At 37.9% G+C, this 24,354-nt stretch overlaps 2 protein-coding genes and 1 pseudogene across 2 annotated transcripts in view; all 3 read left to right on the forward strand.

The window, feature by feature from the left end:
- The window catches only part of ARL6 (ARF like GTPase 6), a 39,536-nt gene that overhangs the window by 1,262 nt on the left and 13,920 nt on the right, over positions 1-24,354 (forward strand). Inside the window, exons 2-5 of the mRNA XM_005908348.3 lie at positions 2,369-2,518; positions 14,456-14,517; positions 15,709-15,777; positions 19,241-19,335. Of these exons, the coding sequence (XP_005908410.1) occupies positions 2,396-2,518; positions 14,456-14,517; positions 15,709-15,777; positions 19,241-19,335 (349 nt within the window). The 5' untranslated portion in view covers positions 2,369-2,395. The remainder of the gene's footprint in view (positions 1-2,368; positions 2,519-14,455; positions 14,518-15,708; positions 15,778-19,240; positions 19,336-24,354) is intronic.
- LOC102276528 (anaphase-promoting complex subunit 15) lies at positions 5,127-5,760 on the forward strand. Its single transcript, XM_005908656.3, is given in 2 exon segments — positions 5,127-5,153; positions 5,156-5,760. Coding segments are annotated over 2 exon segments (366 nt in total). The 3' UTR covers positions 5,495-5,760.
- On the forward strand, positions 6,266-7,289 carry LOC138987822 (protein CDV3 homolog pseudogene; annotated as a pseudogene).

Consider the following 24,354-nt stretch of genomic DNA (forward strand, 5'->3'; position numbering starts at 1 on the left):
ACTTTATTCTAAAAGTCTCACATTCTCAATAGTGATTCTACGTCAGAAACACTGTGTGGTTCTTTAAAATACGGATGCCCTGATGCCATCTTCAGAAATACTAATCCAATTAGTTGGCTTCAGTGTGCAACCAGGGTTGAGAATCATGGCTCTAGGACTCTAATTGCATTTCCTCCTGTGCACCCAGGACATGGCTAATGAATATTGAGTGACTTAAACTGTTATCTTTTATTTCCTTATTTCATACATGCAAAAAGTAAATTTATAAAAATGTATAATTACTAAAAAATAGAAGCATATATAAGACTATGTGATACTTGTTTACAAAGCAACTTCAATAAATGTAATTATATCTTTTAGAACAGCTGACTTCTTTTTTAAATTGTGTGTCCCAAAGCATTTCAGTGACAAGCATCAGGTGTTTGATAATCCAGGAAAAGGGAACGGAAAATCAAAATCCATAGTTCTGTGAAAAAACAAATATTCAGATATCAGGCTTTTAACAATCAATGCCCTGTTCAGAGGGGGATGATACAAGAAGTGGTCATATTTTTAAAGTATTCAAAATCCTATCAGAAATGAAAAACAAGATACAAGACTATATCAATATGCTTAGTATAATTAATAGCATAGTGAGTAATGGCAAATTAAATTAAAATGATCTGTATGAATTGTTTGATGATATCAAAAAGCTAACTTAAAGTAGATTCTACAAATGCCTATGCTTAAGCTGAGATTTAAAGGAATGGATTGAGTGAGATTTGAATCTCTACCACAAGAAAAGTCAATTCAAGCAGCACAAGCTGAATATCTCAAATGAAACCCATCCATTGGGTAAGACAACTGTGGCCCTGTGTTTGGTTAGGGCACTGCACCCTCCCTTCTGCACATCATTTTCCAATTTCAGTTTTGAAATTTCTGTCCATAATGATCCCTGAAGGGGCCTAACCGAAACTGATGATGCAGCCCCCTTTCAGATGTAGTTGTCTTGGAAACTTACTTCAAGTTGCTGCATCCTCACATCCTTCAAGGTATGGTCTTGCCTTTTTTGGTATGGAATAAAAAATACTGAAGGAGCTGTAAGATGGCAAGTTTCTAGATAGAGATGAGACTAGTATTTAGAGAATTTTTAAAATGGTGGTTTGGAGAGTATTAGGAAATGTTTGGAATACAGGTATATAGTGGTTACTGCTGTAGCAGTCCCTGCCACAGTTGAGGGCTGCCAAAAGGGGTATGTATCTCTCTTCTCCCACCACATTTTAATGTTTTGAGGGACTGGGATAGTGGTTTACCCAAAGGAAGTATCTTTGGGAGATTTGAAGTCTAAATCTAACAGTATGAATAGCCATAAAGTTATCACATAGCCAGCCATATGTCATCAGTAATTTTACTTGACATCAAAATACTTACACATTTGCATTGCTGATGGAGTTTTTTTGAAAGTTTGCATTTGAAGGATTTTTGAACGGGGACTTCAGGGACAAATTAACTTCAGAACAGATTAACAAGGAAATTTTTATAGTATTTGAGAAAAGGAGATTAAAATGTAAGATGGGTATTTACGCTCATATTCTTCACTAGTACATTAGTTAAAATTCTTTTAAAAAATACTTAACAGAATATTTCATATAAGTTATAATTTCAAAGAAACAAAAATGTATTAAGGTTCAGTTTGTGTGTATGTGTGTGTTTTATACATAACCTTCCCAAATGGATTTGTGTTGACTTACAAAAATACCAAGATATGTAAGGACAAAGGAAAAGTTAAGATGAATGTATCAATTAGGATTTTTTGTTTCTGTCTAAAGTGAATATAGTCAGCAAACAAAAATGGTGAATTTAATATTTATTACTTCATATTATTGCAAAATGCAACAATGGGGTTAGCTTTAGAAAAAGATTTAACCAGTGGACTCAAATGAGGCAGCCTAAAATTTCAGTTTTTTTGTTATTCTGGTCTGCCTTCTACTTTCTATTTTAGCAGCAGGCTCCATGTGAACATCACTACCCATACATTTCCAGATTTCCAGAAAAGGCTGCAGATGTTCTCAAGTATCACAAATGGGAGGCTCCATAGGATATTAAGTAAACCACATTTTGTTCTTAAGTATTATAAGTTACAATAAGAAATGTACATTTATTTCAAAGGCATTATTCTATGTTGCTAGGGGTTATTAGCTGCCAATCTGCATTTCAGTTAAGACTCCTTTCTGTTAATCAGCTTAAACTCTGTTTACTAAATGCAAAGCTACATTGACATGGTTTTCACAATATCACTGACTTTAAATTCTGAAAATTTGGTATGCATATGCTTATATTCTCCATATTTAAGGTGCCTGTGTTAATTTTTTTTTCCCTTGACTTGCAGCTGATTTGTGAATCCTTGCCTCACATTATGGGATTGCTAGACAGACTTTCAGGCTTGCTTGGCCTCAAAAAGAAGGAGGTTCATGTTTTGTGCCTTGGGCTGGATAATAGTGGCAAAACAACAATCATTAATAAACTTAAACCTTCAAATGTAAGTATATTTGTTAGATACATTATATATTTTCTGCTAAAGAAAGCTAATGGAGGGTTATTTTGTCTGTCATTGCAACTTCATTGTCACATTATGAAATCTTATTAAATTTGTGATACCTTTAGTAAAGTAATAAGTATCAGCCAGCCATAACGTGAAGTGTATTTTATGCTGATATGTAGGTAAATCTTGACTATTTAAACTGGAATATTTTCCAAATGCCTTTTCTTCACAAAAGCTCTTCAAAAATTTGTGGAGTTTACATTCAGGTAGCATTGCCTTCGTTTTGACTTTCTCTTTACAAAAGGAGCAAAACAAAGGGAAAGGTGGATCATTTTTACAGATTCTATGGATAATTAGCCGTTCCCAATAGTGTTACATGCATATCGGTAGTAGCAAGCAAGATGACTTTAAGTCATGTAAGTCATCAATACATGAATGTATTATTTAAATAAGTGAAATATATGTATAAGCTAGTACATTCACCACATAATGTATGAGTTATGTTGTGCTGTGTACCCAGTTGTGCTGTGTGCCCAGTCTTGTCCAACTCTTTGAAACCCCATGGAGTATAGCCTGACAGACTCCTCTGTCCATGGAATTTTCCAAGGAAGAATACTGGAGTTAGTTGCCATTTCCTACTCCAGGAGATCTTCCCCACCCAGGGATCAAACCTCTTGTGCCTCCTGCATTGGAAAGCCTATTCTTTACTACTGTTCCATCTGGGAAGTATAAGCTACAGTTAGGTTCTGCTGTATATAAAGAAAACCGACATAACAGTGGACTGAAGATGGAGGCTTCTTTTTCTGTCATCTCAGTGAGTCCAGAATAAATATTCCAGAGCTGGTGTGGCAGCTGCATGGTCCAGGCATCTTCCATCTTTCCTCTCTGCTATCCTTAGTGCCTGGTTTTCTTCAGGGTCTTCAGAATCTCCACATGGCCATCTTAGTTAACTATCCTCAGTTCAGTTCAGTTGCTCAGTTGTGTCTGACTCTTTGCGACCCCATGTACTGCTGGACGCCAGGCCTCCCTGTCCATCACCAACTCCTGGAGCCTACCCAAACTCATGTCCATTAAGTTGGTGATGCAATCCAACCATCTCATCCTTTGTTGTCCCCTTTTCCTCCCGCCTTCGCTCTTTCCCAGCATCAGGGTCTTTTCCAGTGAGTCAGTTCTTCACATCAGGTGGCCAAAGTATTGGAGTTTCAGCTTCAACATCAGTCCTTCCAGTGAACACTCAGGACTGATCTCCTTCAGAATGGACTGGTTGGATCTCCTTGCCGTCCAAGGGACTCTCAAGAGTCTTCTCCAACACCACAGTTCAAAAGCATCAATTCTTCAGCACTCATCTTTCTTTATAGTCCAACTCTCACATCCATACATGACCACTGGAAAAACCATAGCCTTAACTAGATGGATCTTTGTTGGCAAAATAATGTCTCTGCTTTTTAATATGCTGTCTATATCCTAAGTTGCAGAGATGAGAAAAGAACAAGGCAAAAGAATAAGTCTTCCTGCCAAATAAGTCCTCTTTAAAGAGCTTACTCAGAAGCCTCAACTAATGACTCTTTCACCTCACTGGCTACCCTATCTGTAAATGAGGCTGGATTTTTTTTTTAAAGCAGGACATATTGCTGCTTCCATTAGTAATTGGGGTCCTGTAAGTACGAAAGAGGGGCTTCCCTGGTGGCTCAGTGGTAAAGAACCCACCTGCCAGTGCAGGAGAAGTGAGCTTGATCCCTGGGTTGTTAAGGTCCTATGGAGAAGGAAATGGCAACCCATTCCAGTATTTTTGCCTAGGAAATCCCATGGACAGAGGAGCCTTGCAGGCTACAGTTCATAGCGTTGCAAAGAGTCGGACATGACTTAGTTACTAAACAACAACAAAGTATGAAAGATTAGGAGAGTGGATAGAGGTAAACAGTTAACATTGACAGTTGTAAATACTTTTATGTAGATAAAAACCATTAGTCAATCAATGGAAAATGTTGATGAAAAAATATATAGCCTGCATATAAATTGAGCTGCCACTGCTGCTAAGTCACTTCAGTCGTGTCCAACTCTGTGCAACCCCATAGACAGCAGCCCACCATAAATCGAGCAGATGGTTCAAAATTAGGAAACTGGTGCTCTTGATGACTGACAGGCTGAATAGTAGGAAGCATTGCTCCTAAATATGGTAATTGAAAGTGGACTTCATTGCCTCCAAATAGTGCTTCAGGTTGGGCAGAATGAGAACTCCTACTGTCCCCCACCGCCTTTTCCCCAACAGCTTCATTTTCACTTCTGTTTAATTTGAGATTGCTCTCAAATTACAAAAATGCCATCATTTCTTTTCTTGAGGTCATCATTCCCTTCTTCTACATGGGAGAGTTTGCCATGTGAAACAACTAACTACTGGTGTATTTTCAGATGGCAGTTAGTTTGAGACAGCTGGGATAAGAAGTTGAAAATAGAGTTAGAAGGTAATTTAGGACTCCTCGTCCCTCCTTCCCTCCCTACCCCAGAGAAACCCCATTCTCCTGATCCGCCTCCTCAGGAGCTGCCTGCTCACACTCCCCTTAACATTAAAGCGCTCCAACTCATTGGCCGCTTCCTCGAGAGAGCCATGTCCACCTTGTTCCCCTCACTGTTTACCCCCGTGTGACTGAGACACTGTGGTTTAATCTGGATCGACCCTGTGTGGAGGAGACAGAGCTGCAGCAGCAAGAACAGCAGCATCAGGCCTGGCTCCAGAGCATTGCAGAGAAAGACAACAACCTGGTACCTATTGGCAAGCCGGCCTCAGAGCACTATGACGACGAGGAAGAGGAAGATGAAGATGACGACGAGGACAGTGAAGAGGACTCAGAGGATGACGAGGACATGCAGGACATGGATGAGATGAATGACTACAATGAGTCACCTGATGACGGAGAGGTCAATGAGGTGGACATGGAAGGCAACGAACAGGATCAGGACCAATGGATGATCTAGGTAGACAAGAAAGGGTGGTCTCAAGAAAGGGGGTCCAAGGACCGCCCTGGACCCCCTGCAGAACCAGCTGATCACCCACCCCCATGAATCCTCATCCTCGGGCACTTCCTCAGCTGCTGCCAGGACCTGATCTTCTTGGTCCCTCCCAGGCCATCAGTCTGCCCTTGAATCCCCCGGGCCTAAGCCCAGCACCCTCCCTTCTAGCCAGCACGTCACCCATTGTTTGTCAGATCTAGTTTCTTTCTAACTTTCTTTAATAAAGACACAGGACTGAAAAAAAAAAAAAAGGTAATTTAGGAGTTTTAAGGGGCTCTCCAATCAAGTTGGGAATCAGCTGAAATAGATGTGCTAAAGTCAGAGATTTTAAAAAACATAGCAGTTTTATTGAAATATTAATTTTGGAGGGCAAGGTTTAGGTCTGGCCAGAGGACTTGCTCGGAGAAGGCAATGGCACCCCCCTCCAGTACTCTTGCCTGGAAAATCCCATGGATGGAGGAGCCTGGTAGGTTGCAGTCCATGGGGTCCCTAGGAGTCAGACAGGACTGAGCGACTTCACTTTCACTTTTCACTTTCATGCATTGGAGAAGGAAATGGCAGACCACTCCAGTGTTCTTGCCTGGAGAATCCCAGGGACGGCGGAGCCTGGTGGCTGCCGTCTATGGGGTCACACAGAGTCGGACACGACTGAAGTGACTTAGCAGCAGCAGCAGCAGAGGACTTGCTAACACTCTCTTGAGCTATGATTCATGTCCCAGAATTCAAGCTTTCCTCCTCAGGGAGAGATCCTGCTTGTCTAGGTTTACTGCATGGTTAAGAACAGATGAGAATGCATGGTTTCAAGAAGCATGTGGGTCGCTGCGCCCAGGAGCTTGAGACCCGAGCCGGCCTCTACCCCGAGCTCGGAGCCCCAGTGGGCCTGGCCCGCCGCCGGCCCCACCCATCCGGGCCAAGGAGGCCGGGGCCGTGGCTGAGACGGAGGAGCGGAACCTAGACAACTTCTTCGCCAAGAGAGATAAAAAGAAGAAGGAGCGGAGCAACCGGGCGGCGAGCGCGGCGGGAGGCGCTGGCGGGAGCAGTGGAGCCACGGACGCAGTGGGCGGTGGGGCAGGCGCGGGGACCCGGCCAGGCGATAGCGGGACCGCGGGCCTGGGGGCCACTGGCCCTGGGGCCGCCACCAAGGTTGTGACAAAGGAGGAAGATGAGTAGAAAGAATTTGAGCAAAAAGAAGTTGATTACAGCGGCCTAAGAGTTCAAGCAATGCAAATAAGTGAAAAGGAAGAAGATGAAAAGAGAGAAGATCCAAGTGATAATTGGGAAGAAGGTGGAGGTGGTGGTGGTGGTGTAGAAAAATCTTCAGGCCCTTGGAATAAAACTGCTCTAGTACAAGTACCTCCTGCTCCAGTAGTTGTTACAGAAACCCCAGAACCAACAATGACTAGTGGCGTGTATAGGCCTCCTGGAGCCAGGTTGACCACAACAAGGAAAGCACCACAAGGACCACCAGAAATCTATAGTGACACGCACCCATCCCTGCAGTCCACTACCAAGCATGTAGAAAGCTGGAAATACTGAGCCTTCCTAAGGGTTGACTACCTCAGATTTGCTGCACTCATTGTGGACTTCATGTGGATCACAACTTCTGGATAAAAAGGTTACAGCTATTAAGTATCGATGTGAAACTTGAAACCAGCTCTACTGGATTCCTATCAGAAATCCTGCAGAAAGTCAGCCATCTGGGTTCTGATCTGCTTTAATAAAAGATGAAGATTTAAGTGACCTTAATTAACCTGTCCTGTGCCCCATCTATAAGGAACACTCTGAGGTGGACTGTGGCTGGATTAGACTTCCTAGAACATGCTGCTCTCAACTGATGTGCTTGGAAAATCTATAGGGCTCTGATTTATAATTTAAAACTTTGAGTTGTATTGTGAGGTAACCACAAATTAAATTCAAACTTTGGTCACCAAGTGGGGAAAGGGGTAGGAGGGAAGAATCTTATTTCTTTTAGTAATTTGTTATTTGGGTAATGCTTTTTCTGTGTTCCATATTAAGGCTTTTTTTTTTTTTTTTTGCTATCACTTGGAATAGTTCTTTTACAGAGCATATTGCTTAGCTTAGTAACCTGAAGTATGCATTGGAATTGTGAAATGTCTCATGAATTTGTCAATCCCTAGAGTGGAACTAAATGGCCTTTAATGTAAAGGGCAGTAAATGCAGGGGGCTCTACTTCAGGTGCTGCTAAAGCCTCCTCTAATCAGGTCTAAATTGTATAGTAAACTGGTGGAAAGACTTTGTTTAGTTTCTACTCAGGCCAAGGGAGTCACTGTCCTGTCCTTACAAATTCAAAGCTGTAAGAGCAGAACCTCAACCTGAAATACACTTAAGTTTCACAGATCTTGCATGATCTTTGACAAGAATTCCAGATGCTCTTGTGCCCAAACATTTAAGGTGTTAGGTATTCTGTAGATGCAGTGATTGTCCCAGCCTAGCTTTGGTATCAATCTTTTGGTATGTCTTTAAGTTGATCATTTTGGAGAGTCAGAGGCGAAAGACAGGTGATGTAGCACTTCTGTTTTTAATAATTACAGCTTAAACCATCCAGTAATTTTTAGTCCTGAAAAGGGACACCAGGATGCTACCCAGGATTACTGAAAAGTCTTTCCGTCTAATGAGATAGTCTGAATTTCCTAGTTTTATATCTTCGGTAGAAATATTTCAAAGTGGCATGTGACCACTTGATGCAGAGTCTGGGTTTCTCTATAATAAAATCCCTTTGCCACATGTAGGAGTTGCAGACTTGCTACTGGCAAGAGTAAAGCAAATGGGTGAGTAAAACTATCCTGTTGTGGGAGCATTTTCCTCTAGGAGTTGAGTCTTGATAAAAGTGTCAATGCAGGAATCCCACTCCTGGGAAGCGAACAGAATCACCTGATGGAACCTGCAAAGTGTATCTGGGCAATAATGTTGGAGTTACTTGAGGTGGCAGGCAGGATGCCTGTGTTCTGATGTGCTTGGGTGAGTAGCTAAGCCAGCCAAGGAGAGGTTGGATGATTGAAAAACAAAGGATTCTTGGTTAATCTGAAGACATCATTTGGGAAACAAAAATCTTTTAACAAATAATCTCTTGGACCTTGAGCCACATAAATCCCCTGAAAAGTGCATTTTTCCCAGCAAAATTTTGTTGGGGGTTATGTTATTGAGGAACTGAGATAAATATATGGGAAAAGTTATTTAATGGCATAGAAATCTAAAGACCTGCAAGGAGACTTAAGAATCCCAACCCTTGTTACAACTTTTTAAAAGATATGTGGAATTATCGAAGTGCACGTGAATCAAGTTTTAATATGCTGAATGATGGGTGGATGAGGCTGTCCATTGTACCATTTCTTTCTTTGAATTCTCAGGCATGGTTTGGCAGTGCAAAAACTATGTGTCATTAACAAATTCAATACAAAGTAAATATATGGGGGAAAAAAAAAAAAAGAAGCATGTGGCTCTCAATGAGAGAGAGGCAGAACCAAGAAGGTTGTTTCAATTTCACAAACTGAGACATCAAAGAAGTCCTCCCCACCCATGAAGAGGAATAAATTTAGAGAGGAGAAATAGAGTAGCTAGAAGTGTCGTTTTAATGGAGTCTTCTCTATATGAAAGCAGGGAAAAGAGATTTCACCAATAAGGAAAGGAACGGGTTAAAAAGTTTGTCTCCTAACTGAGGTGATTGTAATAAATTTCTTTAACAGTCTTTAAGAAGAAGATATAGCAACCTACCTACTTGCTGCTAAGTCACTTCAGTTGTGTCCGACTCTGTGTGACCCCATAGATGGCAGCCCACCAGGCTCCCCCGTCCCTGGGATTCTCCAGGCAAGAACACTGGAGTGGGTTGCCATTTCCTTCTCCAATGCATGAAAGTGAAAAGTGAAAGGGAAGTTGCTCAGTCGCGTCCGACTCTTAGTGACCCCATGGACTGCAGCCTACCAGGCTCCTCCATCCATGGGATTTTCCAGGCAAGAGTACTGGAGTGGGGTGCCATTGCCTTCTCCCCTACCCACTTGAATGGGCTCCAAATTGAATTTAGAGAACCATACTCAGCTGTGGGTCTATAATTAGTTCCACAGATGGTTTGGCTGTCAGTAGATCAACCTGGGCTAATATTAAGAAACTTAGTGGCTGGTGATGTGCAGCACTTCTGCAGGTTAGCCTGGTGGCATAAGGGAACAAGATTATAAGGAAGCTCTTCAGGTAAGGTACTATTCTATAGGAGATATTGCCATTTTTTTCTACATCAAGGAATATCTTCAAAAGAAATTTTTTTGTAAAAGTTGTGTCAGATAAGTACAAAATGATTGAAACCAGAGCCACAGTTAATAGTATCAAAGTATGCCAGCCCCCTGGTGCCTACTGTACTCAGATTGGCAGAAATGACATTCAAAGAACAAAATGGAAATTATGTTATCTCTTTCCACCATCCCCAACAGTATAGTGATCTCCTGTCCCAAGACATGGTTATTACCTTAGGAATAATCTTCTTTGATATGGATGGGAACAGCTTTCTTCTCTAAACATTATTGATCATTTGAGGCAGCAGGGGAAGGAGGCATCCTGAGCTCAGTGTATCATCTTAAAATATTCTAATATCCCAATTTCAGGCTAGTCCTGTGCAAGACCTGCTGACCCTGCCTAACATACTATACTAGTCAGGGAGAGTCCTCAGGAACATCTGGGCATGCAGCCAATTACTGAGGCTTTTTAATTAATCTTTTGTTTTCCAGCATATGCATCTCTCTGCTACCACTGGTGAATTATGGAACTAGCCTAGACTAACTCCAGGGCTATTTTTAAGGGGATCGTCTAATTTCTGACACCACTTTCTGAGCGTTAATCTTTAGGCAACTATCCTGTCTCCTCAGAGCAATTGACCTCTACCTTCTGAGAGCAGATTAAGTTGTTTTACTTAAAAAAAAAAAAAAAAATTAAAAAAACAACTTCGTGATTATAGCCAAGAAGACACTTGAAATGGGACTTCTTAAAGCCCTAAAACCTGTCACCCAGGCACAGATAAAACACTTGCTTCCTCCCTACCTTTGAACCCAAAAACAGTCTCTTGTGAGCTTATATCCACTATGAGAAATATTATTTTTAATGATTTAAGGTGAGTAATAGAAATCAAAAAGTAGAGACATAACTTTGCCAACAAAGGTCCGTCTAGTCAAGGCTATGGTTTTTCCAGTAGTCACGTATGGATTTGAGAGTTGGACTATAAAGAAAATATAGCACCAAAGAATTGATGCTTTTGAACTGTGGTGTTGAAGAAGACTCTTGAGAGTCCCTTGGACTGCAAGGAGATCCAACCAGTCCATCCTAAAAGAGATCAGTCCTGAGTGTTCATTGGAAGGACTGATGCTGAAGCTGAAACTCCAATACTTTGGCCACATCATACAAAGAACTGACTCATTGTAAAAGACCCTGATGCTGGGAAGGATTGAAGGCAGGAGGAGAAGGGGACGACAGAGGATGAGATGGCTGGATGGCATCACCGACTCTATGGACATGAGTTTGGGTAAACTCTGGGAGTTGGTGATGGACAGGGAGACCTGGCGTGCTGCGGTCCATGGGGTCGCAAAGAGTTGGACACTAGTGAGCGACTGAACTGAACTGAACTGAATAGAAATCTATGATCCTCTATTAGGAAATGTCTTGAAAGAAATTACAAGTCTCATTTTATAGTAAAATAGTCTCTTATATGTTTTTGCAGAGGGATAAAGTCAGTTTCTAGATAACTAGATACTTCCTGAGCCCAAACTAGTTTTTAATATTAAGCTCTCTTAATGTTCATTTGTTGTTAATATGTTAAGGTTGCTGATCCTTTCTAAACTGATAAGGAGAGAAAAGAGGTAATTTTAACCTGATAACTTTTCAGGAATCTGGTCTTACTGTCAAACTAAGAGATGTGCTCTATTAATATCTTCTAAAATTCTAACTTTTGCCCCATTCCCCAACATAAATGCTCTCATTCTATCATATCCAGTTTTATATTCTTAACATTTAAAACAATCTGAAATTGCTTCACATATTCAGTTGATAAGTTGTTTATTACATTTTTCTTCATCATAAAATTAAATTCATAAGAGCATAAATCTTACATTGTTCAATAATGTTGTTTTAGTTGCTAAGACACGTCTGACTCTTTGCAGCCCTATGGACTGTAGACTGCCAGGCTCCTCTCCATGGGATTTCCCAAATACCTAGAATATTTCTTAGTAGTTAAATGTAATTTTGTACAAATGGACTGATAGTGATTTTTTAATTTTCATTTTTTGGCAGTGAATGATTACTCATCGTGCCAAGGATATCATTTTCAACAGATTTAGTAAAACTTATCAAATAGGGTCTCTCTTAGAAACCTTGTTCTAGTCTTACTGATATTGATCTATTACTGGGTTATCTCAGATGGCCTGAGACACTTAGGTAATAATTCCTGCACTCTTCACTTGGTTTGTAAGCATCCCCTGTCCAATTTAGAGAATCATCAAATGTATTTGTTCCTGAATAGGGCAGAGGGAAATTAATCAGTGAAGACTATTTCAGATTCTTTAGAGGAAAATGAATCACACTTGAATCTGAAAGTACCAGCTCACATATCTTGTCCTGTCCTAATTAATTAGTGTAGTTTCTTCTTTCTAATTATCTTCCACTAGAACTTTAGAAGTGAAGAAAAGAAAGTTGATTAATTTTATCCCTGTTAAAACAGCAAATTAAAGGGTAGCTTCTCTGGAAACAAAAGAGTTTGTAAAGAAACTGGGTGATTATGGACAGGCTAGCCAATTTCTAATTACAGTTAAGTGATTAGAATTATAGTTCAAGGCTACTCATTTGAGCTGTGTTTTCTGAGATTTCTTTAAACGTTCAGCTAACTTTTTGTTATTATTGTTATTTTTTTCCTAATAGCAATAGCTGATGGTTTTATCACATTGGCACATGAAAATTCATAAAATCAAAACAGTATGTATTTTAGGACAACAAAAATTAGGAAACTCTGTATTCCAAAGTTTGTTGTACAGTGAAGGACCCCTAAGATATTAGGTAAGAATCTGAGTAACAGGAAATAAATTCTGTCTAACATAAAGAGATAGATTTTTGGAAGAATACTACTAGGCAGCTCACAGAATAGAAGGGAAAGCTGAGTAAACAAATTCCAGAAAGCCAAAATCAGGGCAGCTCTGGGAAGTCTTTTCACTAGCACATTACTATTAAGGTGACCAAGCTCCAGGGACCTTTCACCTTATGTCTTTCCATTTGAATTTTAAATTTTCAGGAGTAAACTACCAAAGTGAACATAATGATGTGAGGCAGCAATTTTCCCTCTACTCCTCTTTTTACATGAAAGCAACGTGATGAACTCAAAAGGGAATTTTTTTTTTTTAGGTTACACTTTTGGCAGTATGAAGAAGACTGGGGTATGAAACTGAAATCAGTGAGAGTGTAATTCTTAATGATAACAACCATTTGTTGAGTGTTTACTATGGACCAGACACTGGTATTTTGCATCAATTAGCTTACTTAATTCTCATGAAAACACTAAGAGTTAAGGGTAGTAATGATATATTTTACATTTAAGAAAACGCAGGCTTAGAAAAGTAACTTGTTTAGATGGTGTATTAGCAGTTAGGAGTAATCAGGAGCTGTTTTAGTAATTTGAAGCAAGAAATGATGAGGACCTAAGCTAAGTTAGTGAGCCAGAATCAGTAAAGCTTAGAGAATTGTTGTATAGGGGATGTAAAAAAAGGAAAGAGTCAAGAATAACTCCTAGGCATCTGGGTCAGAAAGTGAATGGACTTCTATTCAAAAGGAGAAAGTCTTGATGGTACAATTAAGTTAACTTAATTGACAAGTTAACTTACCAATTTAAGGTCTTTTACTTGTCGGTGGATCATGTCAGCAGGTCTCCCATTATACTCTTGCCCTCTTGCAATCTCTTTTCCACTCGATCTCCACCACGGCCCCACCTCTCTCACTTGGTTACATACAGTCTTTCCCTTAATAAATATATTTTAGACATACAGGCCTTCAACTTTTCCTGAGTGGTGAGTTCCTCCCTTCCTTGCAGTCATTGCTCTGGCTATTTCCTTTGACTGGGTGGTTCTTTGCCCAGATCTTGTCATAGCTTTTTTCCTTCTTAACATTTACTGGGTGAGATGTCACCTCTCTCAGACAGGCTGCTAAACTAACCCTCCTCCACCCCATTGCCTCCCACCTCAATCACCTTTCATTGTACTTAGCACTGTTCACAATTGGTATCTTAGTTATTTATTGCTGTTTACCTTCTCTAGATTATAAATTCATGAAAGCAGAGACCATATATATTCACCATCTAGACATGAAGACAATCCTCTGTAGCTCGCATCCTGCTTGCTAAGTCGTTTCAGTCGTGTCTGACTCTCTGCAACCCCATGGACAGTATCCTGCCAGGCTTCTCTATCCATGGGATTCTCCAGGCAAGAATACTGGAGTGGGTTGCCATGCCCGCCTCCAGGGGATCGTCCCGACTCAGGGATCGAACCCACCTCTCTTATGTCTCCTACATTGGCAGATGGGTTCTTTACCAGTAGTGCCACCTGGGAAGCCCCTCTGTAGCATTTGCAAACTCAGTAAGTATGGAAGATTAGGAAGTCCTATATGTGAGCTAAAAGAGACTTGTGAAACTATTTTAAGTTGGTGGTAACTTTCAGCAAGCCTCAAAATGTGAATTAAGACAACACATTATGCAGATTTATAATTAGTAAACCTTAAACTTCTATAAAGAATTCACACACAATGATCTCCTTGCAAAAATTATGATTTTGTTTAATCCTTTCATCTTCTTAGTGGCAGATTTTAGAATTGGAAAAACTGGGTACTTTTAACCTGAGGAAAAATGCATTTTCGGTAATTGCAAATTTCTAAACTTTGTCTCTTTTCTTAAAGGCTCAGTCTCAAGATATAGTTCCAACAATAGGATTCAGCATACAGAAATTCAAATCGTCTAGGTAATTCATTTTATTAAACTTGTGATTAAGAAGTTGTGGGTGAAAAATGGTATTAGATCTATCTAGTTATTCCTGCTACTCTTAGAAAAAGGAATCTGTTGTTTCAGAAGCCCACTGACGTTAAAATACTCGTACTACTATCTCTGGATTATTCTTCAGATAAACTCTTCTTAAAAATTTTTTTAATATAAATTTATTTATTTTAATTGGAGGCTAATTACTTTACAGTATTTTATTCGTTTTGCCATACATTGACATGAATCCACCACAGGTGTACATGTGTTCCCCATACTAAACCCCCCTCCCACCTCCCTCCTCATCCCATCCCATCCCTCTGGGTCATCCCAGTGCACCAGCCCAGAGCTTCCTGTATCATGCATCGATCATATATGATAATGCACATGTTTCAGTGCCATTCTCCCAAATCATCCCACCCTCGCCCTCTCCCACAGAGTCCAAAAGACTGTTCTATACATCTGTATCTCTTTTGCTGTCTCACATACAGGGTTATCGTTCAGTTCAGTTCAATCGCTCAGTCGTGTCCGACTCTTTGCGACCCCTTGAATTGCAGCACGCCAGGCCTCCCTGTCCATCACCAACTCCCAAAGTTCACCCAAACTCACGTCCATCGAGTCAGGGATGCCATCCAGCCATCTCATCCTCTGTCATCCCCTTCTCTTCCTGCCCCCAATCCCTCCCAGCATCAGTCTTTTCCAATGAGTCAACTCTTCGCATGAGGTGGCCAAAGTATTGGAGTTTTATCTTTTTAAATTCCATATATATGTGTTATACTGTATTGGTGTTTTTCTTTCTGGCTTACTTCACTCTGTGTAATAGGCTCCAGTTTGATCCACCTCATTAGAACTGATTCAAATGTAATATTTTTAATGGCTGAGTAATACTCCATTGTGTATATGTACCACAGCTTTCTTATCCATTCATCTGCTGATGGACATCTAGGTTGCTTCCTTGTTCTGACTATTATAATTTTACTAGCAAAGAAAAATATATTTTTTATATGTTACTATTATAAAATCATATTTATATTCAAAAAATGTATTCTGTGGCACTTGAAAGCTGGCCCAAGTTGAACACTGTATACTCAAGGGTGGTTTCTTTGATTGATAATAATTTAAAGTTTTAGTAGCTTATAATGTAATAATTTTTGTTGTTGTTTGTTTTGTCTTATAGTTTGTCTTTTACAGTGTTTGACATGTCAGGTCAAGGAAGATACAGAAATCTCTGGGAACACTATTATAAGTAAGTATGTTTGCAAATGTTGGTTAACTAGATGGTTATATTTTAACAACAAGTAGTGATTAAAAATCCAAATGATTATGTGGGCTAGGTTGCAATGTTTATTTTTATGTAATTTAAGTATACATCCTAAGTTTTTAAAAAATATATGATCATACTTGACATTATTTGTCAAATGGTTCAGATTCTTCATAACCTTGGGCCTTGCATGTTCTGTTGTCTCTGTTTTTAATGTCCCGTTCTACTCTACTTCTCTGCAGCTTAAGGTTGATATATTCATTCTTTAAGGACTAGCTCAAAAGTCACCTCCTCTATGGAGATTCCATTTATTGTGGAGATGCCCAATTATTCTGGCTCCATTGTTGGCACAGTACTTCACCATTCATTTTTCTCTAATCTTATAACCATATAATCAAGGGGGTTGGATTTTTTTCTTATTCAGATTATTTCTTCAAGATCAAGTATGATTCTGGGCACACAGATCAGTATATAATTACTGAATAAATTTAGTTAAAATAGCAGCATCAACAGTTGATCCATTTGTTCAACAAGCAGTTCTAAACAAGATGTTTTGCTGCATGTGCAAATCAGGTGTTCACCAGTTACTTCAGATTAACAGCTATCAAGTTGCTAGGATCCAAATATGCTATGTTTGTGGTATTCTGCATTAAATTCTCTCAGGGAAATGTGAGGTATTTTTGTTTTTAAGGCAACTTGAGTTTTCAGTATAGGATTTTTTAAATTCCTCTTCCAATTATTTGGTAAACAACTGTTTTTAAAAATGTATTTAATACTTAAAAATTTTTTATTACAGAAAATGTAAAACTACATAAAAAATAGTATTTAAAGGAAATTTTTTTTTCCAATTTTAACATTCTTTTTCTTTAAAATCTTTTTGGAAGAAGTTAATGAATTCAGGAATATTTTAGATACACTGTAGGTGGAATGCTGAATATGATTACTGTTCAGAAATCTATAGTAATAGTAAATTTTCTGTAGCTATATTTTTCTGATTGTGAAAGAACAAGTACATTTTAATCTATTAGACTGAAAAAAGGTTAAAAAGATTAATTAAGTCTACTGTTGGCAAAACAAGCTACTCTTACAGATAATGTAACATCTTTTTAGGGTAATTTTTCAATATCTGTTAAAATGAAAATGTTCATACCCTCCAGCCATAATTTTTGCTTTCAGAAAAGTACAGATGACTGGGACTGCTGGGCAAACATGTATATGAAAGAATGTGTGTTGAGAATTATTTATAATGATATTTTTGTCATATCTCAGTTATATAAAGAAAATTATTCTTAATAAAAATGTAGGCTTACTATATATTGAGAGAGAAGAAAATTCTTAGTGTAATATGTACTGCATCATCAATAGCATTTGGGTACTAATGAGATTATAAAGGAAGTTTACTTTGTCATTCATTTGATCCTGTAATGTTAATTATTGTATAGCTTTTGCATATTTCTCTTTGAAAAAGTAATAAAGCCTAAGATATAAAGAGTGCATATTGGGAAAGGAGTAAATGTTTAGAAAATATATCTTTTAAGTATGTTTCTTCTGTTTTGAAATAACATTTAACATAACTGAGAAAGGAGCCTTCTAAAGCATGCACCATGTGCTGTATAGTTTTCATTTAACATTCTCTGATAAGTCAGGAAAACATAAAAAGAATGTAACTCTCATGGCAACCTAATATTTTCTTATATTCCTTCCTATGCCAAAATTTGCTTAATTATTTCTCTGTTTTTGGACATAAAGATTGTTCTCAGTTTTGGAAGATTATAAACAATTCTTCAGTTAACATATTACTGTATAAATCTTTGTCATACTTCATGTTTCCTTAGTATAAATTTCAGAAATGAAATTATTGGCTCAACGTGACTGAATGTTTTTAAAGCTCTTGATATATATTTCCAGTTGTATCAGTTTCTATATCCACTGGTAATGTATGTCTATAATAAAATGCATTCATCTTTTTAAATGATAGCAGACAATGGTAAAAAAAAGTTGTTTTATTTTTTATATGCATGTGAGTACTAATGACATTGAACTTTAAAAATCTTGATTTATGACTGAAATAAGTGAGTCACAAAAAATATATGAATGTCTAGTAAATATATGAAAATATATTGAACTTAACAAGAAATTAATAAAATGCAAAGTAAAATAATATGGTGTTAGGATGGTAAAAAATTGAAAAGAATAAGAGCCATGCTGGCCAGGGAGTGGAAAAAGTGCTGATAGTATTATAAAATTGATATAGCATTTCTAATTTGTCAGTGTTTATCTAAAACTTTATTATGTATTCCTAGGCATTCTGTTCCTAAAGTATCAAGAAATTTTTTAAATGTATTTGGGAGGCTGTTTATCCCAAAGTTTTTCATAGTAATGAAAATTGGAAGTATGCTATGAAGCCCAACAATAGAAGTTTGATACAATATTTAATGACATACTCATTATACTTTACAGTATAATGAAAGATGTTATTGAAAGACGTCTTTCAAAAAAAATTTATTGAAAGCTTCTTTATGCTTTAATGTTTCATATAAAAGTAGTTCAAACTACTATAAAAAAGATCAAGGAAGTGTACATATATATCAGAAAGGCAGAATAAAACAGCAAGGTTCCATTTAAATACAGATGTAGATATTCATATATGAATATTCTTGCTTGGAAAATTCCATGTACAGAGGAGCCTGGCAGGCTGCTGTCCATGGGGTTGCAAAGAGTTGGACAAGACTGAGTGCATATGCATACACACATTTACAAAGAAAATGCTAAAAATGATTTATTTGCAAATATTAATGATTGTGCCTGTGTAATAGGATTATGTTTTTACCTTTTTTAAAAACAATTTAATTTATGACCATGCTGAGTTCGTTGCTGCACATGGGCTTTCTCTAGTTGTAGTGATTGGGGCTACTTTCCAGTTTCAGTATGCAGGCTTCTCATTGTGGTGGCTTCTCTTATTGCAGAGCATGGGCTCTAGGTTTCAGAAGTTGAGTCGCTTTGGCTCAGTAGTTGTGATTCACAGGCTCTAGAGTGTGGGTTCGGTAATTGTAGCACATGGGCTTAGTTACTCTGCATAATGTGGGATCTTCCTGGATCTGGGCATCGAACCCGTGTCCCTTGCATTGGCAGGTGGATTCTTAACCACCAGAAAAGCCCAACTTGTTATTTTTTTAAATTATGAAATGAGTCATTAAATTTACCATGTTATGACCAAATGAATAAAAATTACTTTGCACAAAATGTGACTTATTTGGTTAATATATTAACCAAAATATGGCAGTATTAATTCCTCATATAAACTAATAAGGAACAGCACCAACGCCTGTAATGATAAATCATCATAGGACATGAAGACATAATAAATGGTTTAAGATATGCAAATGAATAGTTAACATAGAAAAATGTTTGTTTATCATTAATTTTTCTCATTCTTTGTATTACACAGAGAAGGACAAGCCATTATTTTTGTCATTGATAGTAGTGATAAATTGAGAATGGTTGTGGCCAAAGAAGAACTTCGTACTCTTCTGAATCATCCAGGTACATGTCTGTGTCTTTCAGTCTGTAATGTCTGTGCTTTGGGGTCATCTATGATGTTTTGTTCTTTGATGTCAACAAAACATGTTGTTTACACTGTATCAGTTCAGTTCAGTCACTCAGTCATGTCTGACTCCTTGAAACCCCATGAACCGCAGCACGCCAGGCCTCCCTGTCCATCACCAACTCCCAGAGTTCACTCAAACTCACGTCCATCAAGTCAGTGATGCCATCCAGCCATCTCATCCTCTGTCGTCCCCTTCTCCTCTTGCCCCCAGTCCCTCCCAGCATCAGAGTCTTTTCCAGTGAGTCAACTTTTCGCATGAGGTGGCCAAAGTACTAGAGTTTCAGCTTTAGCAAAATTCCTTCCAAAGAACACCCAGGACTGTTCTCCTTCAGAATGGACTGGTTGGATCTCATTGCAGTCCAAGGGACTCTAAAGAGTCTTCTCCAGCACCACAGTTCAAAAGCATCAATTCTTCGGCACTCAGCTTTCCTCACAGTCCAACTCTCACATCCATACATGACTACTGGAAAAACCATAGCCTTGACTAGATGGACCTTTGTTGACAAAGTAATGTCTTTGAATATGCCATCTAGGTTGGTCATAACTTTCCTTTCAAGGAGGAAGGGTCTTTTAATTTCATGGCTGCAGTCACCACATCTGCAGTGATTTTGGAGCCCCAAAAAATAAAAGTCTGACACCGCCTCCACTGTTTCCCCATCTATTTCCCATGAAGTGATGGGACCAGATGCCATGATCTTAGTTTTCTGAATGTTGAGCTTTAAGCCAAGTTTTTCACTCTCCTCTTTCACTTTCATCAGGAGGCTTTGTAGTTCCTCATCACTTTCTGCCATAAGGGTGGTGTCATCTAGATATCTGAGGTTATTGATATTTCTCCCAGCAATCTTGATTCCAGCTTGTGCTTCTTCCAGCCCGGCGTTTCTCATGATGTAATCTACATATAAGTTAAATAAGCTGGGTGACAGTATACAGCGTTGATGTACTACTTTTCCTATTTGGAACCAGTCTGTTGTTCCATGTCCAGTTCTAAGTGTTGCTTCCTGACCTGCATATAGGTTTCTCAAGGGGCAGGTCAGGTGGTTTGGTATTCCCATCTCTTTCAGAATTTTCCACAGTTTATTGTGATCCACACAATCAAAGGCTTTGGCATAGTCAGTAAAGCAGAAATAGATGTTTTTCTGGAACTCTTTTGCTTTTTCCATGATCCAGCAGATGTTGGCAATTTGATCTCTGGTTCCTCTGCCTTTTCTAAAACCAGCTTGAACATCAGGAAGTTCACCGTTCACGTATTGCTGAAGCCTGGCTTGGAAAATTTTGAGCATTACTTTACTAGTGTGTGAGATGAGTGCAATTGTGTGGTAGTTTGAGCATTCTTTGGGATTGGAATGAAAACTGACCTTTTCCTGGAATGAAAACTGGAATGAAAACAGTCCTGTGGGCACTGCTGAGTTTTCCATTTGCTGGCATATTGAGTGCAGCACTTTCACAGCATCATCTTTCAGGATTTGAAATAGCTCAACTGGAATTCCATCACCTCCACTATCTTTGTTCGTAGTGATGCTTTCTAAGGCCCATTTGACTTCACATTCCAGGATGTCTGGCTCTAGGTGAGTGATCACTCCATCGTGATTATCTTAGTCATGAAGATCTTTTTTGTACAGTTCTTCTGTGTATTCTTGCCACCTCTTCTTAATATCTTCTGCTTCTGTTAGGTCCATACCATTTCTGTCCTTATTGAGCCCATCGTATACAGTTCTGTAATTTTAACAAATGCATATATTTATGTAACTGTTCCTGTCTATACACTCCCAGACAAGAAACAGAACATTTTCATCACCCTGTAAGTTCTTTCATGCCCCTTTCCAATCAGCACCCCTACAAGGGGCAAGAAGAGCTACTAATCTGATTTCAGTCTCCAAAATTTTGCCTTTTTTACCATTTCATATTAATGGTGGGAAAAGGTACATACATTTTTGTGCCTAGGTTTTTATATTCATTGTAATGTTTTGGGGAATTGCCCATGTTGATGTATGTATCACTTGTGTACCCCTTTATTTGCTTTGTAATATTTTATTATATTACTGTAACAGTTTGTTTATCCAGTGTTTAGTAATTGATACCTGAACTGTTCCTAGTTTAGGGCAATTATGAATAAAGTTGGTGTGAACATTTTTTGAAATATAATTGACATATAATTTTACATCAGTTTCAGGTATTCAACATAGTGATTTGATATTTGTATATACAATTAGCCTTTGAACAACTGGGATTTGAACTGCACAGGTCTACTTGTGTGTGGTTTTTTTCAAATAATGCCACAGTAGTACTATATGATCCAAAGTTGACTGAATCCACAAATGTGAAACTGCAAATACAGGGGACCAGCCATGAAGTTATTCACAGATTTTTGAATGTGCAGAAGTCAGAACTCCACCCCCACATTTTGCAAAGGTCAACTGTACTGTGAAATGATCACCACAAGTCTAGTTAACATCCATCAGGACACATAGTTAGAAAATTTTTTTTTCATGTGATGAGAACTTTTAAGATATATTCTTAGCAACCTTCAAATACCCAATACAGTATTACTAACTGTAGTCACCATGGTGTACATTACATCTCATAAATTATTTCATGACTGGAAGTTTGAACTTTTTGACCCCTTTCATCCATTTCAAGCTCTCTCCACTCCAGCAGCAACCAATTTCTTCTCTGCATCCATTATTTTGTTTTCTGTAGATATTGTTTGTCTTCTTTAGCTTTCACATGTGAGATCATATGGTATTTGTCTTTTTCTGACTTATTTCACTTAGCATAATGGATTTCATTTTGTCATTTTCTATCTTGTAATAGCCTCTTCTGATTTTGTGGGAGGGCTGTAGAGAAGTTACTCCTCCTCTTTATTTTTTTTATGTTTTGGATTTGTTAAGAATTGGTATTATTTCTTAAGCATTAAATAAAATCTAATGAGGCCATCTGGTTCAGGATTTTGTGTGTATGTTGGAAGCATGAACTATAAATTCAATTTCTTTAAATGAGGTAGGGCTATTAAAGTTCTGTATTTCTTCTTGGGTCACTTATAGTAATATATAACCAAATCTGTTAATTTGTTAATTTATATAAGTTGTGGAATTTATTGGCATAAAATTGTATCATCCTCTTATTATCCTTTTAATGTCTTTAAGACCCATATGATATACATATCTTCTTTCATTTCTAATATTGGTAATTTATGTTTCCTCCCTTTTTTATTGCTCCATCTTTTAGAGAGTTTATACGGTTTTACTAATTTTCCAAGAAAAACTTTTAACTTTGTCAGTTTCCTCTGCAGATGTATCTTTTTCAGATTTCATTAATTTCTGCTCTCTTTTAACAAATTTTTGTTTTTATTTTGAACTTCCTGTATTTAAATTGAATTTCATTTTCTCTTTATCTTTTTCAGATCGAAGTAGAAATTGTTGACTTTATATATTTATTTTCTTATAAAGCATTTTATATCTAGCTTTTATAATAAAAGCATTTAAAGCAATACATATTTTCTGAGGATTTAACTATCTCACAAATTCTGATATATTTCTTTATTATTTGGCTCAAAGTATTTTCTAACTTACCTTGTAAGTTCTTCTTTGATGGTTGGATTATTTAGTAGTGTATTATTATTTAATTTCCCAAATATTTGGAATTTTTTAGGTGTCTTTTTGTTATTGATTTCTAATTTAATTCTATTTGATCAAATAACCTATTTCAAAGATTTTCATTCTTAGATCAGATCAGTCACTCACATATGGTTGAACATGGTGAATGTTCCATCTGCAATTCCATAGAATGTGTATCTTGCTGTACTTGGGTGAAGAATTCTGTAAATATCAGTTGATAGTGTTATACATATTTTCCATATCCTTTTGTTGTGGTAGAGTTGATGTACAGTATCATATAAGTTTCACATGTACAACATGATGATCCACAGTTTTTTAAGTTGTGTTCCATTTATACTAAATATGAAATATTGCCTGTATTATACAACATATTCTTGTAGCTTATTTGTTTTATACATAGTAGTTTGTTTCTCTTAATCCTCTACCCCTAACTTCTCTTCCACCCTTCCCTCTCCCCAGTGGTAACCACTAGTTTGCTACCTATATCTGTGAGTCTGTTTCCTTTTTTAACATTCAGAAGGTGTTGTATTTTTTTAGGTTTTACATATAAGTGATGTCATACAATATTTGTCTTTCTCTTATTTCATCTAGCATACCACCCTCCAAGTCCATCTATGTTGTTACAAATGGTAATATTTAATTCTTTTTTATGGATGATTAGTATACCATTGTATGTATGTACCACATCTTTATCCATTCATCTGCTAAGTACACTTAAGTTGCTTTTATTTATTTTTTTTTAGGTTGCTTTTATATCTTAGCAATTTTAAATAATGCTGCTGTGAACATTAGGGTACTTGTATCATTTCAAATTATTATTTTTTTATTTTATAAATACCTAACAGTAAAAGTGCTGACTCATATAACTACCATGAGTTATATTTTTAGTTTTCTGCTGCTGCTGCTAAGTTGCTTCAGTCGTGTCCAACTCTGTGCGACCCCATAGACGGCAGCCCACCAGGCTCCCCCGTCCCTGGGATTCTCCAGGCAAGAACACCGGAGTGGGTTGCCATTTCTTTCTCCAATGCATGAAAGTGAAAAGTGAAAGTGAAGTCACTCAGTCGTGTCTAACTATTAGCGACTTCATGGACTGCAGCCTTCCAGGCTCCTCCGTCCATGGGATTTTCCAGGCAAGAGTACTGGAGTAGGGTGCCATTGCCTTCTCCAGAAACTTCAATTCTGTTTTCCATAGTAGCTGCACCAATTTCCATTTGACCTAACAGTGTACAAGAGTTCAATTTTCTGTGCATCCACACCAGTATTTATTGTGTTCTTTTTGACCATAGCCATTCTGACAGACAGATGTAAGGTGATATTTCTTGGTAATTTTAATTTGCATTT

This window comes from Bos mutus, chromosome 1 (assembly GCF_027580195.1).
Source record: "Bos mutus isolate GX-2022 chromosome 1, NWIPB_WYAK_1.1, whole genome shotgun sequence".
In the NCBI taxonomy this organism is placed as follows: Eukaryota; Metazoa; Chordata; class Mammalia; order Artiodactyla; family Bovidae; genus Bos; species Bos mutus.